The 14,176-nt window shown below is 38.3% G+C and overlaps 1 protein-coding gene across 3 annotated transcripts in view; it reads left to right on the forward strand.

Annotated features, from left to right (window-relative positions):
- Positions 1–14,176, forward strand: part of RAD51B (RAD51 paralog B) — a 682,991-nt gene that overhangs the window by 12,938 nt on the left and 655,877 nt on the right. For all 3 annotated transcript variants that reach the window (XM_045070887.1, XM_004738999.3, XM_004739000.3), the window contains one exon: positions 306–422. In XM_045070887.1, the coding sequence (XP_044926822.1) occupies positions 306–422 (117 nt within the window). The remainder of the gene's footprint in view (positions 1–305; positions 423–14,176) is intronic.

The raw sequence follows: 14,176 nt of genomic DNA on the forward strand, positions 1-14,176 counted from the left end.
CTCTGTGAGTCCACTTTCCCTGTCATGGTGTCTCTGATAACTGTATTGTAATTGCCTGGTTTCCAGTCCTAATTTCAACTGCTGGGTGACCATAGGTACTGTGAGGGCAGGGCCTCTGTCTCCTGTCATATCCCCATATTCTGGCATAGTCTCTGGCATGGACTAAATATTCATTTAACAAATAAATGTTTGAGGAAAAGAGAGATGGATTGGGATTCCAGCTGCTAGAAACTGAGGTTTGGAGTGGGTTTCTGGTTTTTAATAGAAATGGAGATTGAAAAGAACATCTTCTTTTTCTTGTTCAGGCTTATGGGATGAAGATGCAGACGTCTGCTTCTCTCTCCCCAGCGTTCTTAGCCACAACCCTTTCTGCATTGGATGAAGCCCTGCATGGTGGTGTGGCTTGTGGATCCCTCACAGAGGTAAAGGAGAAACTTTCCAAATCTCCCACTGGCCTGTAACCTTCAGAGCCAGGGGAAAAAGTTGAGTTGAGAAACATAGATTATTTCATACCTCAAGGGCATGGTTCTCCACTCAGGACCTAGTATAGTTGCTTTTCAAAAAATAAAGTTATTCAGAACAGTCCTTCCTGACCATGAAGTCTGCTTTGGTTGCTGTTTCTTAAAATTAACTTAGAAACTGATGAATATTATGGAATAGCATGAAGCGATTTGGGGGAATTAAAAAAGGAACAGTACTTAGTGTATGAGGAAGGAAAATTTGAAATTTTATTAACATGTGGGCAAATCATGGTATTAAACTGAAGTGAGCTATTTTTAGTTTCTGTTGTAGATAAAATTTGGTTCTAGGATGTGATAGGCTGTGTTAGTTTTGTGTTGTTGCACAACAAATTACTTCAAAATGGAGTGACTTAAAACGACAATTGGATACTTACTATTTCTGTTTCTTTGGGAGTGGCTTAGCTCAGAGTTGTCCGTGAAGGATTCAGTGTCTTGAAGGCGTGTGGGGCTGGAGGATATTTCCAAGAGGGCTCACTCATGTAACTGGGATGTTGATGCTGGTTCTTGGTAGGCGGTCACAGTTCCTCTCTGAGTAGGCTCTCCACAGGCTGCTTGAGTTCCTCAGGACATGGTGATAGACTTCCCCCTGGGTGAGTAATCCAAAAGAAGGCAAGATGGAAGTGGCAAAGCCTTTGATGATTTAGTTGTGGAAGTTACACACCATCAACTTCTGCCACATTGTCTTCTTAAAAAGCATGTCATTAAGTACAGATCACATTCAAGGCAAGAGAAAATTGGCTTTACTTTTTGAAAGAATTATCAAGAATTCAAGGACATTCCTTTCTTTTTTTTTTTTAGAGAGGAGAAGGGGGGAGGGGCAGAGGGAGAAGAGGAGAGAGAATCTCAAGCAGGATCCATGTGGGGCTTGATCTCACAGCCCTGAGATCATGCCTGAGCCAAAAATCAAGAGTTGGACACTCAACAGATGTTACTTTAATACATGTGTATATTGTAATATGATTGCTGTTGTAGCAATATTTACCACATAATTATAGTACAATATTACTGTCTATATTCATTAGACTGCATTAGAGCTCTATGGCTTATTTACTTTTCATTACAAGTTTGTACTGTTAAACACCATCACTTTAAAAAAAAATTTATTTATTTTAGAACAAGAGAGAGGGCACAGGTGAGATGGGAGGGAGATGAGGGGCAGAGGGAAAGAATCTCAAGTAGAGGCCATGCTGAGGGTGGACCCTGATGCATGGCTCAGTCTCCAAGACCCTGAGATCATGATTTGAGCTGAGATCAAGAGTCAGTTGCTTAACCAACTGAGCCACCTGGGTGCCCCAAACACCATCACTCTTATCTCCCCACCCCACGCCTTTTTAACCGCCTTTTTAATTTTATAGATTTAACTTTTTAGATTCCACATGTAACTGATACTCTATAGTACGTTTCTTTCTCTGACTTACGTTGCATAGTGTAATGTGCTTAGGGTCTGTTCATGTTGTTGCTCATGGGAGGTTATCTTCCTCATGGCTGAGTAATTTTCCATTGTGTATATATGCCCCATTTATTAGTATTATTTTTATTAACATAATGTTAATGTTATTAATGTTACAAATAATGTTATTTGTTTCAGGGGTACAGGTCTGTGAATCGTCAGTATTACATAGTTCACAGCACTCACCATAGCGCATACCTTTCCCCAGTTTCCATCACTTAGCTGCCCCATCCCTCCAACCCCCTCCCCTCCAACAACCTTCAGTTTGTTTCCTGAGATTAAGAGTATCTTATGGTTTGTCTCCCTTTCTGGTTTCATCTTCATTTTTCCCTCTCTTCACCTATGATACTCTGTTTTGTTTCTCAAATTCCTCATATCACTGAGGTCATATAATAATTGTCTTTCTCTGATTGACTTATTTCACTTAGCATAATACCCTCTAGTTCCAGCCGCGTTGTTGCAAATGGCAAGATTTCATTTTTTTTTTTTTTAAAGATTTTATTTATTTATTTGACAGACAGAAATCACAGGTAGGCAGAGAGGCAGGCAGAGAGAGAGAAGGAAGCAGGCTCCCTGCTGAGCAGAGAGCCCGATGTGGGGCTCGATCCCAGGACTCTGGGATCATGACCTGAGCCGAAGGCAGAGGCTTTAACCCACTGAGCCACCCAGGCGCCCCAAGATTTCATTTTTTGATGGCTGCATAGTATTCCATTGTGTATCTATACCACATCTTCTTTTATCTGTTCATCTATCAATGGGCATCTAGTTTCTTTCCATAATTTGGCTCTTGTGGACATTGCTTAAATGCTGCATTTTTTTAAAATGCTGCATTTTTAAATCCATTCACCTGTGATGGACATTTAGGTTGTTAACATATCTTGGCTATTGAGAATACTACTATGATAATCATTGGAATGCAGGTATCTTGATGAAATAGTTTTTACTTCCTTTGGGTATATATCCAGAAGTGGAATTTCTGAGTTCTATGTAGATCTATTTTTAATTGTTTTGAGGAACCTCTATATTGTTTTGCATAGTGAGATTGAAGATATTTAGAAACTACCACAGTTCTTTCCCGCATGCTGCATTGGCATGCTTACTGGTCCACTGTGATAACTCACACACTTACCAGGATACTCCTGAAGAACTTCTTGCCTGAGACTTCTAGGGGCATAGATATTTTAAGCAAACAAGAGCAAACTCTGACTTTCTCATAGTCATGGATTCCAGTGTAGATTTTTTTTTTTTGAAAATGGGCATTCTGTTTTAGATACTATACCTTATTTTATGTCCTGTCTTCTAAGAAAGGTTTAAAAATGTGTGTGTGCTAGCTTAGAGGATGACTATTAGATAGTTGATAAATGAGTGAGCGAATCTTTAAAAGAAACAAAACCCCCTGCTGTTGCAGGGTACCGCCACCAGATGGTGCCAGAATCTTACTTTATGTAATCTTTTTGCACTCTAGCGGGACGTCTTCAAGTGAGTTTGTAATGGCAGTGTTCCACAGTTACAAAGTTACTTAAATAACAAAAACTGAACTTAAGATTAACTAACAACTAATTTAAAAAAATGTTTAAGTTTTAGAATACTTTTCAATACTTTTTCACTTGACATTTGTCAATTCTTTCTGAATCCAAGTGTTAGTTACCAGCCATGTTGGTGTTTTGTCATGATCTGCTTGGTGGACTTGGAGCACAGATGCTCTGACTGCCAGTTCTGTACTTCCTGTTTTAGGTAGAGGTAGCTTCTTCAGTTGTTTTGGGATTTTTTTTCAGTTGACTATAGGGAGTATTTCTATTTACCTTTTATTAAAATTTATAAAATTTTAATGTATATTATATATATAAGATTAAATATAGTCTGCATGTGTAAGTTATGAAGTCTTATGACCCTATGACTTAATAAGAACCAGAACAATACCAGAACCATTGAAACTAACCATGGGCTTCTCCCTGATCCTATTTTTACCCTTCACTGAGATCTAATTTTTGTCCTGAATTTTTACCATTCCTAAAATTTTTTCCCCTTTAGTTTTCTTTTACTGTCTGTGACCTAAATAGGTGCTATGACATTTATTTAGTTTTGCTTTGTTTTGAGCTTTATTAAATCATTTCTGTGATTAATTCATATCATATTTCTTCTGTGAATTATTTTTTTTTCACTTAATAATGTCTTCTAAGATTTAACCATGTTGTTTCAGTTGACAGGAGTATAATTCCCTTTTCTTGCTGTATCATATTCCATTTTGAAAATATGCCACGATTTATTTATCTTTTTTCCTGTGAGTGAACATTTGGGTTGTTTCTAGATTGCTGCTAAGATAAACAAATTCTATGAAAATTGAACATGTCCCTGCATCACATGTACAGGTATTTCGCTGGGACAGGGATTGGTAAATTTCTGCCCAATGATCAAATCTAGCTTGGTGTCTGTTTTTGTAAACAAAGTTTTGTTATAACACAACTATGCTGATTTGTTTATGTTTTGTCTGCTGCTGTTTATATGATAGAAGGCAGAGTTGAGTTAGTTGTGGTAAAGATCTCATGGTCTGTAGAGCCAAAAATATTTACTATCTGGATCCTGTCTAGGGTATCTACCTTGGAGTGATTTCCTGGTTATAGGATATGTGCATAATGCAACTTTGCAGAATCAGGACAGATTGTTTTCCAGAGCGGTTGTACCTGTTTGAATTTCTACCAGTGATGTTCAGGAATTCTTCTTGGTCCATGTCTTCATTCCTTGGTATTATCAGATTTCTTAACTTATGCCCATCTTTGGCATCTATGATCTCAGTTTTCATTTTCCTGATTTCTAATGAGCTTGAAAAATTTTTTCACAAATCATTTGGATATTTCAATAGCAGTTTTATTAAGGTACAATTTAACCACTGTAAAACCTCAATGATTATTAATTGATAATTCAAGTAATTTTCTAGTAAGTCATCACCATAGTCCAGGTTTAGAACAGTTCCATCACCTTAAAAATTTCCCTCATGCATATTTATAGGTAATCCTTGCCTCCATCCTCAGCCTCGGGTACCCACTCATCTGTTTTTCTGCTTCTATCTATATATTTGCCTTTTCTAAACATTTCATATAAGTGGGATCATCTAATATGTAGTCTTTGTGTTTGGTTTCTTTCACATAGTACAATGTTTTTGAGGTTCACCCGTGTTGTAGCCTGTAGTAGTAGTTTGTTCCTTTTAATTGAGGATTTGTATCCCATTGTATGGCTGCAGCACATTTTGTTTATCCATTCTTCAGTTGATGGACACTTAGATTGTTTCCAGTTTTCATCCAGCAGGAATAATGCTGCTATGAATTCATGGATAGGTCTTTGTATGGACATAGGTTTTTGTTTCTCTGGGAGATTACTAGGAATGAGTGGATAATGGATACACTGAACTTTTTTTTTTTTTTTTAAGATTTATTTATTTATTTATTTGACAGACAGAGAGAGAGAGATCACAAGTAGACAGAGGCAGGCAGAGAGAGAGGGGGGGGGGAAGCAGGCTCCCTGCTGAGCAGAGAGCCCGATTCTAGACTTGATCCCAGGACCCTGAGATCATGACCTGAGCCGAAGGCAGCGGCTTAACCCACTGAGCCACCCAGGCGCCCCTACACTGAACTTTTTAAGAAACCCCAAGACTGCTTTCCAAAATGGCTGTACCATTTCACATTCTCACTGGCAAAGTGTGATGGCTTGTTTCTCCGCATCCTCACTAACATTTAGTATTGTTTATCTTTTTGATTTTAGCTATTCCAGTGGGTGTGAGTGGTATTTCATTGTTGTTGTTGTTTTTTCTCCCCCTTGCACCACTGGGGGACGATAGGCGCCCCATCCTCACGCTCACAGCCAGGCTTGCTGTGGAATTGCCAATTTCATTGTAGTTTTAATTACACTTCTCTAATGACTAATGATATTGAACACCTATTCATGTGCTTACTGGCCATCTGTGTATTTTCTCTCTTTTTTAAAAAGATTTATTTATTTATTTTAGAAAGAGAGAATGCCTGTGGGTGAGCAGGGGGAGGGGCAGAGGGACAGGGAGAGAAAATCCTCAGGCTGACTCCCTGCTGAGTGTGGAGCCCAAGGCAGCTCCATCCCACAGCCCTGACCTCATGACCTGAGCCAAAATCAAGGGTCAGAAGCTTAACGGACTGAACCACCCAGGCACTCTCTTTTTCTTAAGTGAAGAGCCCTAAGTGAAGGGCTCTTAAGTGAAGTGTCTAGTCAGATCTTTCGCCTATTTTTTAATTGGTTGTTTTCTTGTTACTGAGTTGTAAGCATTCTTTATATATTCTGGATACAAGTCCTTCATCAGATATAGGATTTGCAATTGTTTTCTTCCAATCTGTGGCATGTCTTGTTCATTGGTTTGTTTATGGCAGCTTTTGGAGTCCAGTCTGTCAGTTTTTTTCTTTTATTGATGGTGCTTTTGGTCATCTCTACAAATTCTTTGTCCAGCCAAAGACACAGTGATTTTTGCTATGTTTTCTTCTAAAGTTTCATAGTTTTAGGTTTTACATTTTGTTTATGATCTATTTTTTTAAAGATTATTTATTTATTCGACAGAGAGACAGAGATCACAAGTAGGCAAAGAGGCAGGCAGAGGGAGAGGAAGGGAAGCAGGCTCCCTGATGAGCAGAGGGCCTGACGTGGGGCTGGATCCCAGAACCCTGGGATCACCACGGGAGCCGAAGGCAGAGGCCTTAACCATTGAGCCTCCCAGGTGCCCCTGTTTATGATCTATTTTGAGTTAATTTTTGTGTAATCTATTGTGAGCTAATTGAGTTAATTGCATACTGTCTTTTTAAAAATATTTTATGATAGTTTGTATAAATTAGAATTATTTGTTTCTTGAATATTTGATAAAAATTTTCTGAAAAATTGTCTGATCTTGGTGTTTTCCTTGTGGGAAGATTTAAAAAATGAAATAAATTCCTTTAAGGCTTTATGGGACCATTCCAGTTTTCTGTTTCTTACTGAGTAGTTTTGGTGAATGATGTTTTTATGAATATGCCCATTGTCTTTAATTTTTCAAATTTATTGTCATAAAGTTATTCACTGAATTCTCCTCATTTTTAAATCTGATTTTAAAAAATTGAAAAATTTAAATCTGGTTTAATATGTGAGCTTATTCCCCTTTTCATTCCTAACATTACCTAGTTTTCTTTTTCTCTTCCTTTTTAAAAAGTCTGGGGCGCCTGGGTGGCTTAGTGGGTTAAAGCCTTTGCCTTCGGTTCAGGTCATGATCCCAGGGTCCCGGGCTCGAGCCCCGTACCGGGCTCTCTGCTCAGCGTGTAGCCTGCTTCCTCCTCTCTCTCCGCCTGTCTCTTTGCCTACTTGTGATCTCAGTCAAATAAATAAATTCTTAAAAAAAAGTCTGGTGAGAGTTTAATATTATTATTCTTTGCCTTTTTTTTTTTTTAATTTTATGATTTATTTGTCAGAGAGAGAAAGAGAGAGAGAGAGAGAAAGCAGGGTGAGGGGCAGGCAGAGGGAGAAGCAGGCTCCCTGCTGAGCAAGGAGTGTGAGGTGGGATTCAGGACTCCATCCCAGAATCCTGGGATCATGACCCGAGCCTCAGGTAGACAATCAACTGAGCCACTCAGGTGTATTATAGTCTTTTCAAAGGACTGTGCTTTTTATTGTTCTTTTTTGGTCCTCTCTATCTTTTCTTCTACTTCAATGATATATTTTATTATCTCCTTCTATGTGATAGCATGTTTTGTGAGATTATTTCTACCCCCAAAAAGTTACATTTAATCTATTAATTTTCAGTTTTTCGTTCTTCTTTTTTTTTTTTTTTACTCCGCGCTTGTAGGCTATGAATATCCATTGCTTCATTTTTAAAATACAAAATGAAATTTATTTTATATAAAATTTATTTATATAAAATGAAAATTATAGCAGTTTCATTTTTATTTAGTTTTAATGGTATTTTAAAATTTCCATTATGATTGCTTCTACAATTCATGAATTATTTGGAATTTTTGAAAATCTAAATTACTTAATTAAAAAATTTATCTTTTGGGGCGCCTGGGTGGCTCAGTGGGTTAAGTTGCTGCCTTCGGCTCGGGTCATGATCTCGGGGTCCTGGGATCGAGTCCCACATCGGGCTTTCTGCTCAGCAGGGAGCCTGCTTCCCTCTCTCTCTCTCTGCCTGCCTCTCCATCTACTTGTGATTTCTCTCTGTCAAATAAATAAATAAAAAATCTTAAATTAAAAAAATTATCTTTTAAAAATTAGATTGTTAACCTAAATTCATTGGTCAGAGAACTTTATGTGATACCGACTCTGAAAATTTCTGAAACTTGTTTTAAGGTGTAATATGTGGTCAACTTTTATAAAAATACTCTAAGTGCAATTGAGAAGAATGATTATTCTCTAATATTTAAATGCTCTGCATATATGACCATTAAATTCAGCTTGTTATTTGGGTTGTTCAAATCTTTATCTTTACCAACTTTTTTTCTCAGCCCGACCTAATAGTAATTTAGAAAGGTTAAAATGTTGTTGAATTGACAAATTTACTTGTAGTTCTATTATTTTTTACTTAATGTATTTTGAGCCTATTTTATTGTGTTTTGACTTAACACATTTAGAATTGTCCTATGTTTTTAGAGAACTGAACCATGTTCTTGGTTCTTCTATAGCACTTGTCACTGTTAAAACTGTAGCGTTTGTATGCTTAATTAGTGCATGTCTTCCTCACTGGAGAATAAATTCCAAGTGGGCAGGGATTGTGTCCTTATAGTTAGATTCACAGGATTAGCATATGTAGGAGGTAATTAATAAGTATTAGTTGAGAGAATGAGTTTGTATTTAAACACTTACGTAGTGCTTGTTTACTGTAATGCTTTGGTTATTGCTATGTCTTTCATATTCTCTCCTTGGATCTTGAAATAAGCCAAACTTTAGTAATTTTTAATGTTATATTTATTTTGATTTGTATACCATTAAAAATGATCACAATAGGGGCGCCTGGGTGGCTCAGTGGGTTAAACCTCTGCCTTCGGCCCAGGTCATGATCTCAGGATCCTGGGATCGAGCCCCACATGGGGCTCTTTGCTCTGTGGAGAGCCTGCTTCCTCCTCTGTCTCTGCCTGCCTCTCTGCCTACTTGTGATCTCTTCTGTCAAATAAATAAATAAAATCTTTAAAAAAAAATGATCACAATAGTACCCCTAAGGAATATGAGTTTTCTACTTAACTGATCTTTTATTAATGAACATCAGTGATTCTTTCATTTTAGGAGTTCTTTTCTTAAATATCTCTAATATCTGTGTATCTTAGCTGCATATTTATAGATCTGTTAAATATTGCTGTTTAACAAATCATTCTAAAGTTTAGTGGCTAAAAACAACAAGAAAGATTTATTACCTCACAGTTTCTGTGAGTCAGGAATTCAGGAGCATCTTAGCTGGTTTTCTGGTTAAGGTCTCTCATGAGATTACAGTCAAGGTATTGGTGAGGCTGCAGTCATCTGAGAACCTGACTGGAGGTGGTGGAGATGCTTCCAAGATGGCTCACTTATGTGGCTGGGAAGTTGGTCCTGGCTCTTGTTGGCAGGAAGTTTCAGTTATTGGCCACCTGGACCTTTCCACAGGACTGCTTGCCTGTCTTCCTGACGTGGCAGTTGACTTCACCTAGAGTAAGTGATCTTAGAGAACAAGGCAGAAATGGCATTGTCTTCTATGGCCTGGCTTTGGAAATTACATAGCATTACTTCCGCCGTAGTCTATTACACAGACACACCTGTTACAGTGTAGGAGGAGAGTACAGAAGGGTATGAATACCAGAGTGAGATCACAGAGTGGGTCCTTCTTAGAGCCTGGCTATCACTGTATATGTGTGTTGATATATGTATGCATGTATGCGTGTGTGTGTGTGTGTGTGTGTAAGTCTTAAAAAACTTTATCACTTCTCCATTCCCAGAGACTTTGTGGTAGACAGAATTCTGAAATGGCCTCCCAGAGATGCTGTGCCACAATGCCTGGAACCTGCGGATGTGATGAGCTAGCATTCCCGTTATTATGGCATATTCTGTGGCACAGTTGACTTTAAGACAGGGAGATCTACTGATCTGCTTCCATGGGCCCTTGAAAACTGAGCTTTCTCTGGCTAAAGAAGGAGAAACCAGAAAGATCGTGAGAAGGAATGTAGGTAGGTGGCCTCTCAATGCGGTGAGCAGCCCTCGGAGGATGGCCAGAGAGGAAACAGCTCAGATCCGCGGCTGCAGAGCAGGGGGTTTTGCCGCGCTGGCATCTTGGTCTTGGCCCGGTGAGACTGAGTGGAGAGCCCTGTCAAGCCCATCTGGACTGACTGCTAACCTACGGAAGCGTGAGAATCTACAGAAGTGTGAGATAAGAAACGGGTGTTGTGTTAGGCTGTTAAGTTTGTGGTAATTTGTTACAGAGTGATAGAGAACTAATATGGTATCACTGGAGGTGATACCATATTAATTAATTGCCTTGCATGATCTGTGTTTCTGGTTAAAAGGTCAAACCTAGAGTCCCAGATACGAGGTAGATGTCACATCTGGTGAGAGAGGTAAGGCAACTGGTAGGATAAACTTCGATGAGGCCTAGAGATGACAGAGGGAGTAAGAGTAAGTCTGGAAACATTCTGCTAGTGTTTTTATAGCTGCTCCTTCCTGATGCCCAGTTTTGATTGATGTGGACGTCGCTGAATCTGTGTAGGTGCAGTTACAGCACCAAGATCAAAAGTGGAAGTAGAGAAGCACTCCTCGAGCTGAAAGCAGAAGCAGCAGAGGAGAAATCAAAGAGAAACTGCCTCTGCGGAATCACAGATGAAACTGAACTGCGGGGCTTTGTCCAATTCCCTGGGAACATCACATTCCTTACTCGAGGAATATCTAAGCAGATAATTCGGCATCTGCTATTACTAATGATGGGTATAAAGATATGTTTGAAATTTAAAGTTTAAAAGTTTATATAATGTGGAGGTCAAACCACATGATAGCCTTCTCATAGGGGATCATGTACATTAAATCAGTGTTTTTCAATCGTGTTTTCATTTTCTCCCCTTATGAGCTTTTTAGATATTTTTTTTTCTAATGAAGCTTCCTTCCCCATGGAATTTTAATGCTGCAGATACATTATATGCCTATTTATGTACTGTCTGTGTATCTGTGTTTTAGGTTGAAAAAGAATAAAATCTAACCCTCCCCACCCCCAAAGCAGGTTTCATCCTTGGGGGTCAAGATCACCCCTACTAAGAATGTAGAATAAAGATGCTAATATGACTTGGTAAAATTAAGGTTGTATTGAAAGGGATCACCAAAAAAAAGTGTTTTCATACTGCAATCCTGAGGTTACTGGACTATAGAACTGGTCCAAACTCATGTCAACAGACGGATAAAAGGTCTGCATATCTTTGTTCAAGGGTACCTCTGGAAGTGTAAACCTATGAAGCCTGCCAAATCTTTACAGCATTTGAGAGGGACGATTATACCCAGATCCTTGCTCTAAATACTGAGAAAGGATGTAGCACGTTTTTACTATTTGTATTTCCTGACACATTTCTATGCTTTGTTCATGATTTAAGTAGACCAGTTGTCCTTGAACAGGTCAGTTTTGCTTTGGAAGTGACTATTCTACTATCCCAAAAAGGTAGGAGCAGGATGCCAGAGTCCTATTTTGGCATCCTGATTTTTCCTCAGAACAGTTAAATATGCAGTTCTTATTCTTTCTTATTGGCAAGGTTAGCTGTGGCCTGCAAGATCACTGGAGCTAATAGGGCAGGATCGTAAACTTAAGTGCCTTCAAGGACCAGGCATGTGATAGGAGTGCATAAACAGTGAAGTACAAGACATGAATTTTGATTAGTCAATTTTGGCTGCTTACACTGCTTACAACAGCAGCAAACACTTATTTTTCTTGCTCATGGGTGTGTAGGTTGGACAAAATGGGTCTCATCTCCTTCAGAATACAGCCAGGGTAGGTGTGCTCCATGGGTGACAACAGCAGTAGGATTGCTAGGGAGAAACTTCAATTCCCATTCCTTGACCATAATCCGCTGGTTTGTTTATCCTGCCCAGTGTTTTGAAAGGCAAGATAGTCAGGCCCCTGTCCTAATACAGGATCTTAGCAGGTGTGGTTGTTTGGATCATTGCTCCTAATTCTTCGCTCACTTCCTGGTTTAGAAATAAATGTCTTTCTCCATAAAGATTTCATAGAATCTTTTATATAGCACATGTTATATGATTGTTAAATGGATGATGATGTCCCTTGATACTGTTGATTTTTTTTTTTTTTTTTTTTTAACTGTGAAGCTTGGGGTACTTGTCATTTCCATGTCCTCCTCTGTTTTTCTGCTCAGTTCCCCTCCCTTCTTTTTTGTCCCTTCCCATGTACTTGAAAGATAGCAGTTGTTAATATGAAGTAAGAAGGAGTAGTGGAGAAAATCCAAGATATAAAACCTTCCACATGTTGATGTAATTTAAGATCAAGGTTTTTTTCACAAGGCAAAGTAGTACCTGGCCTTTCTGAGATTGAGATTTTGTTTGTTGTTTGTTTTAGGATTTTGAGAGTTAGTTATTTTTCAAATGAATTCAGTAGATCGAAGGCCTAATCATGTTTCTACATGATTGTAGAGAAAATGGAGACAAAAGATGGGTGAGGGGCATTGTTTAAAAAAATGTTAGGAAGTTTCCAAAGCTCTTTTCTCAGATCAGAACCAGACAGTCCTTAAATTTTCTCACGTGAAGTATTGGTTTGGCAGATGGTCCATCCTGTTGCCCCCATCTTCAGTGAGAGGAGAGTTAACTTGGTTAACTTGGTCCTGTCAGGTCCAGGTTTCACATTCATCTCAACCATTCAGTCTCTCTAAAGATTAGAATGACTAGGCTTCATTTTTACTTCAGTACAACTGGACTTTCTTTGCTTAGGAATAATTCTCTTTCTCCTTTAAACTAATTATTAATATTTGCTTTCCTGTTGATATTTGAGTGATCCTCACCACTGGTTATTTTCGTTCAGTTCTTTTATTTCTCAGGCAGGGTTGAAGCCCAGAATCTAAACTATATGAAGCTGATTGTATTTTACTGGTGTTTTCTGTGTGTAAATGTTGTATTCACTCTAGAGTTTCCAAGAAACAACTAACCGAGACTATTCTGGTTTGGCATGTTCTCTCTCTCTAACCACCATTGGAGCTGAACCTGGGAACTGAACACAACTTGAAACTTTGTGGTTTGGCTGGGAGAATTCAGAGCTAAACTATCTGAAGCTAAAAATTATTAATGTTGAAATGTTTTAACCCACTAAGTAAACCTGAAAAAATAATGAAATTTAACTCCAGTCAGCCCATCAGAATTGCATGCAGCATAAATTTTTTTGAGTCTAGAAAGAGAGTGAAAAATGTATGAAGACGATCTGAGATTGCTATAGAAATTAGTTATTTTAGCTTAAACTAATGTAATTATCCAACTTCAAATGCAAAGTCAAAACAAAACAAACCCCAGAAATCTTATAATGTTATTCACATAATGTTCTATTTTTCCCAGTCTATGCTGAATAGTATGTGAAAATAATGAAGTAGAAAAAATGCCAGTTCTACTTGTTTAAGTTTTCAGATTTTTTTAACATGTTTTCTTTAAAGATGGAAAAATGAGAATACCTTACATTTTCATGAGACTTGATATATTACTGAATGTTTTCATGTGTATCATTTTAATTAAAATAGTGGCTTGTTTTACCTTTCCACTAAAAATCGCAAAGGATTTAAGGGGTTTAAGCTCATTAAACCCTTTAGGTGTGTAGGGATACCTGGGTGGCTCAGTGGGTTAAGCCTTTGCCTTCGGCTCAGGTCACAATCTCAGGTCATGATCTCAGGGTCCTGGGATCGAGCCCTGCAACGGACTCTCTACTCAACGGGGAGCCTGCTTCCCCCTCTGTCTCTGCGTGCCTCTCTGCCTACTTGTGATCTCTCTCTCTCTCTGTGTCAAATAAATAAATAAAATCTTAAAAAAAAATCCCACTTGTGTGTAGATAGTATGTATAGAAAGGTAGTCCTCTGTTCCTCTCATTAGTTAAAACTCTGAAGAATAACTGTTTTTCATTTTCTAGATCCACTTACAACTTTCACTGACAAAAATTACTTTTCCTCTGATTTCTGATAATTAATTTGATCCATACCATCTTTGATAATGATAAAAGAGTGTTTGGGGCTCTTTAAAACTA

This window comes from Mustela putorius, unplaced genomic scaffold (genome assembly GCF_011764305.1).
Source record: "Mustela putorius furo isolate JIRA1106 unplaced genomic scaffold, ASM1176430v1.1 tig00000129_pilon_pilon_pilon, whole genome shotgun sequence".
Taxonomy (NCBI): Eukaryota; Metazoa; Chordata; class Mammalia; order Carnivora; family Mustelidae; genus Mustela; species Mustela putorius.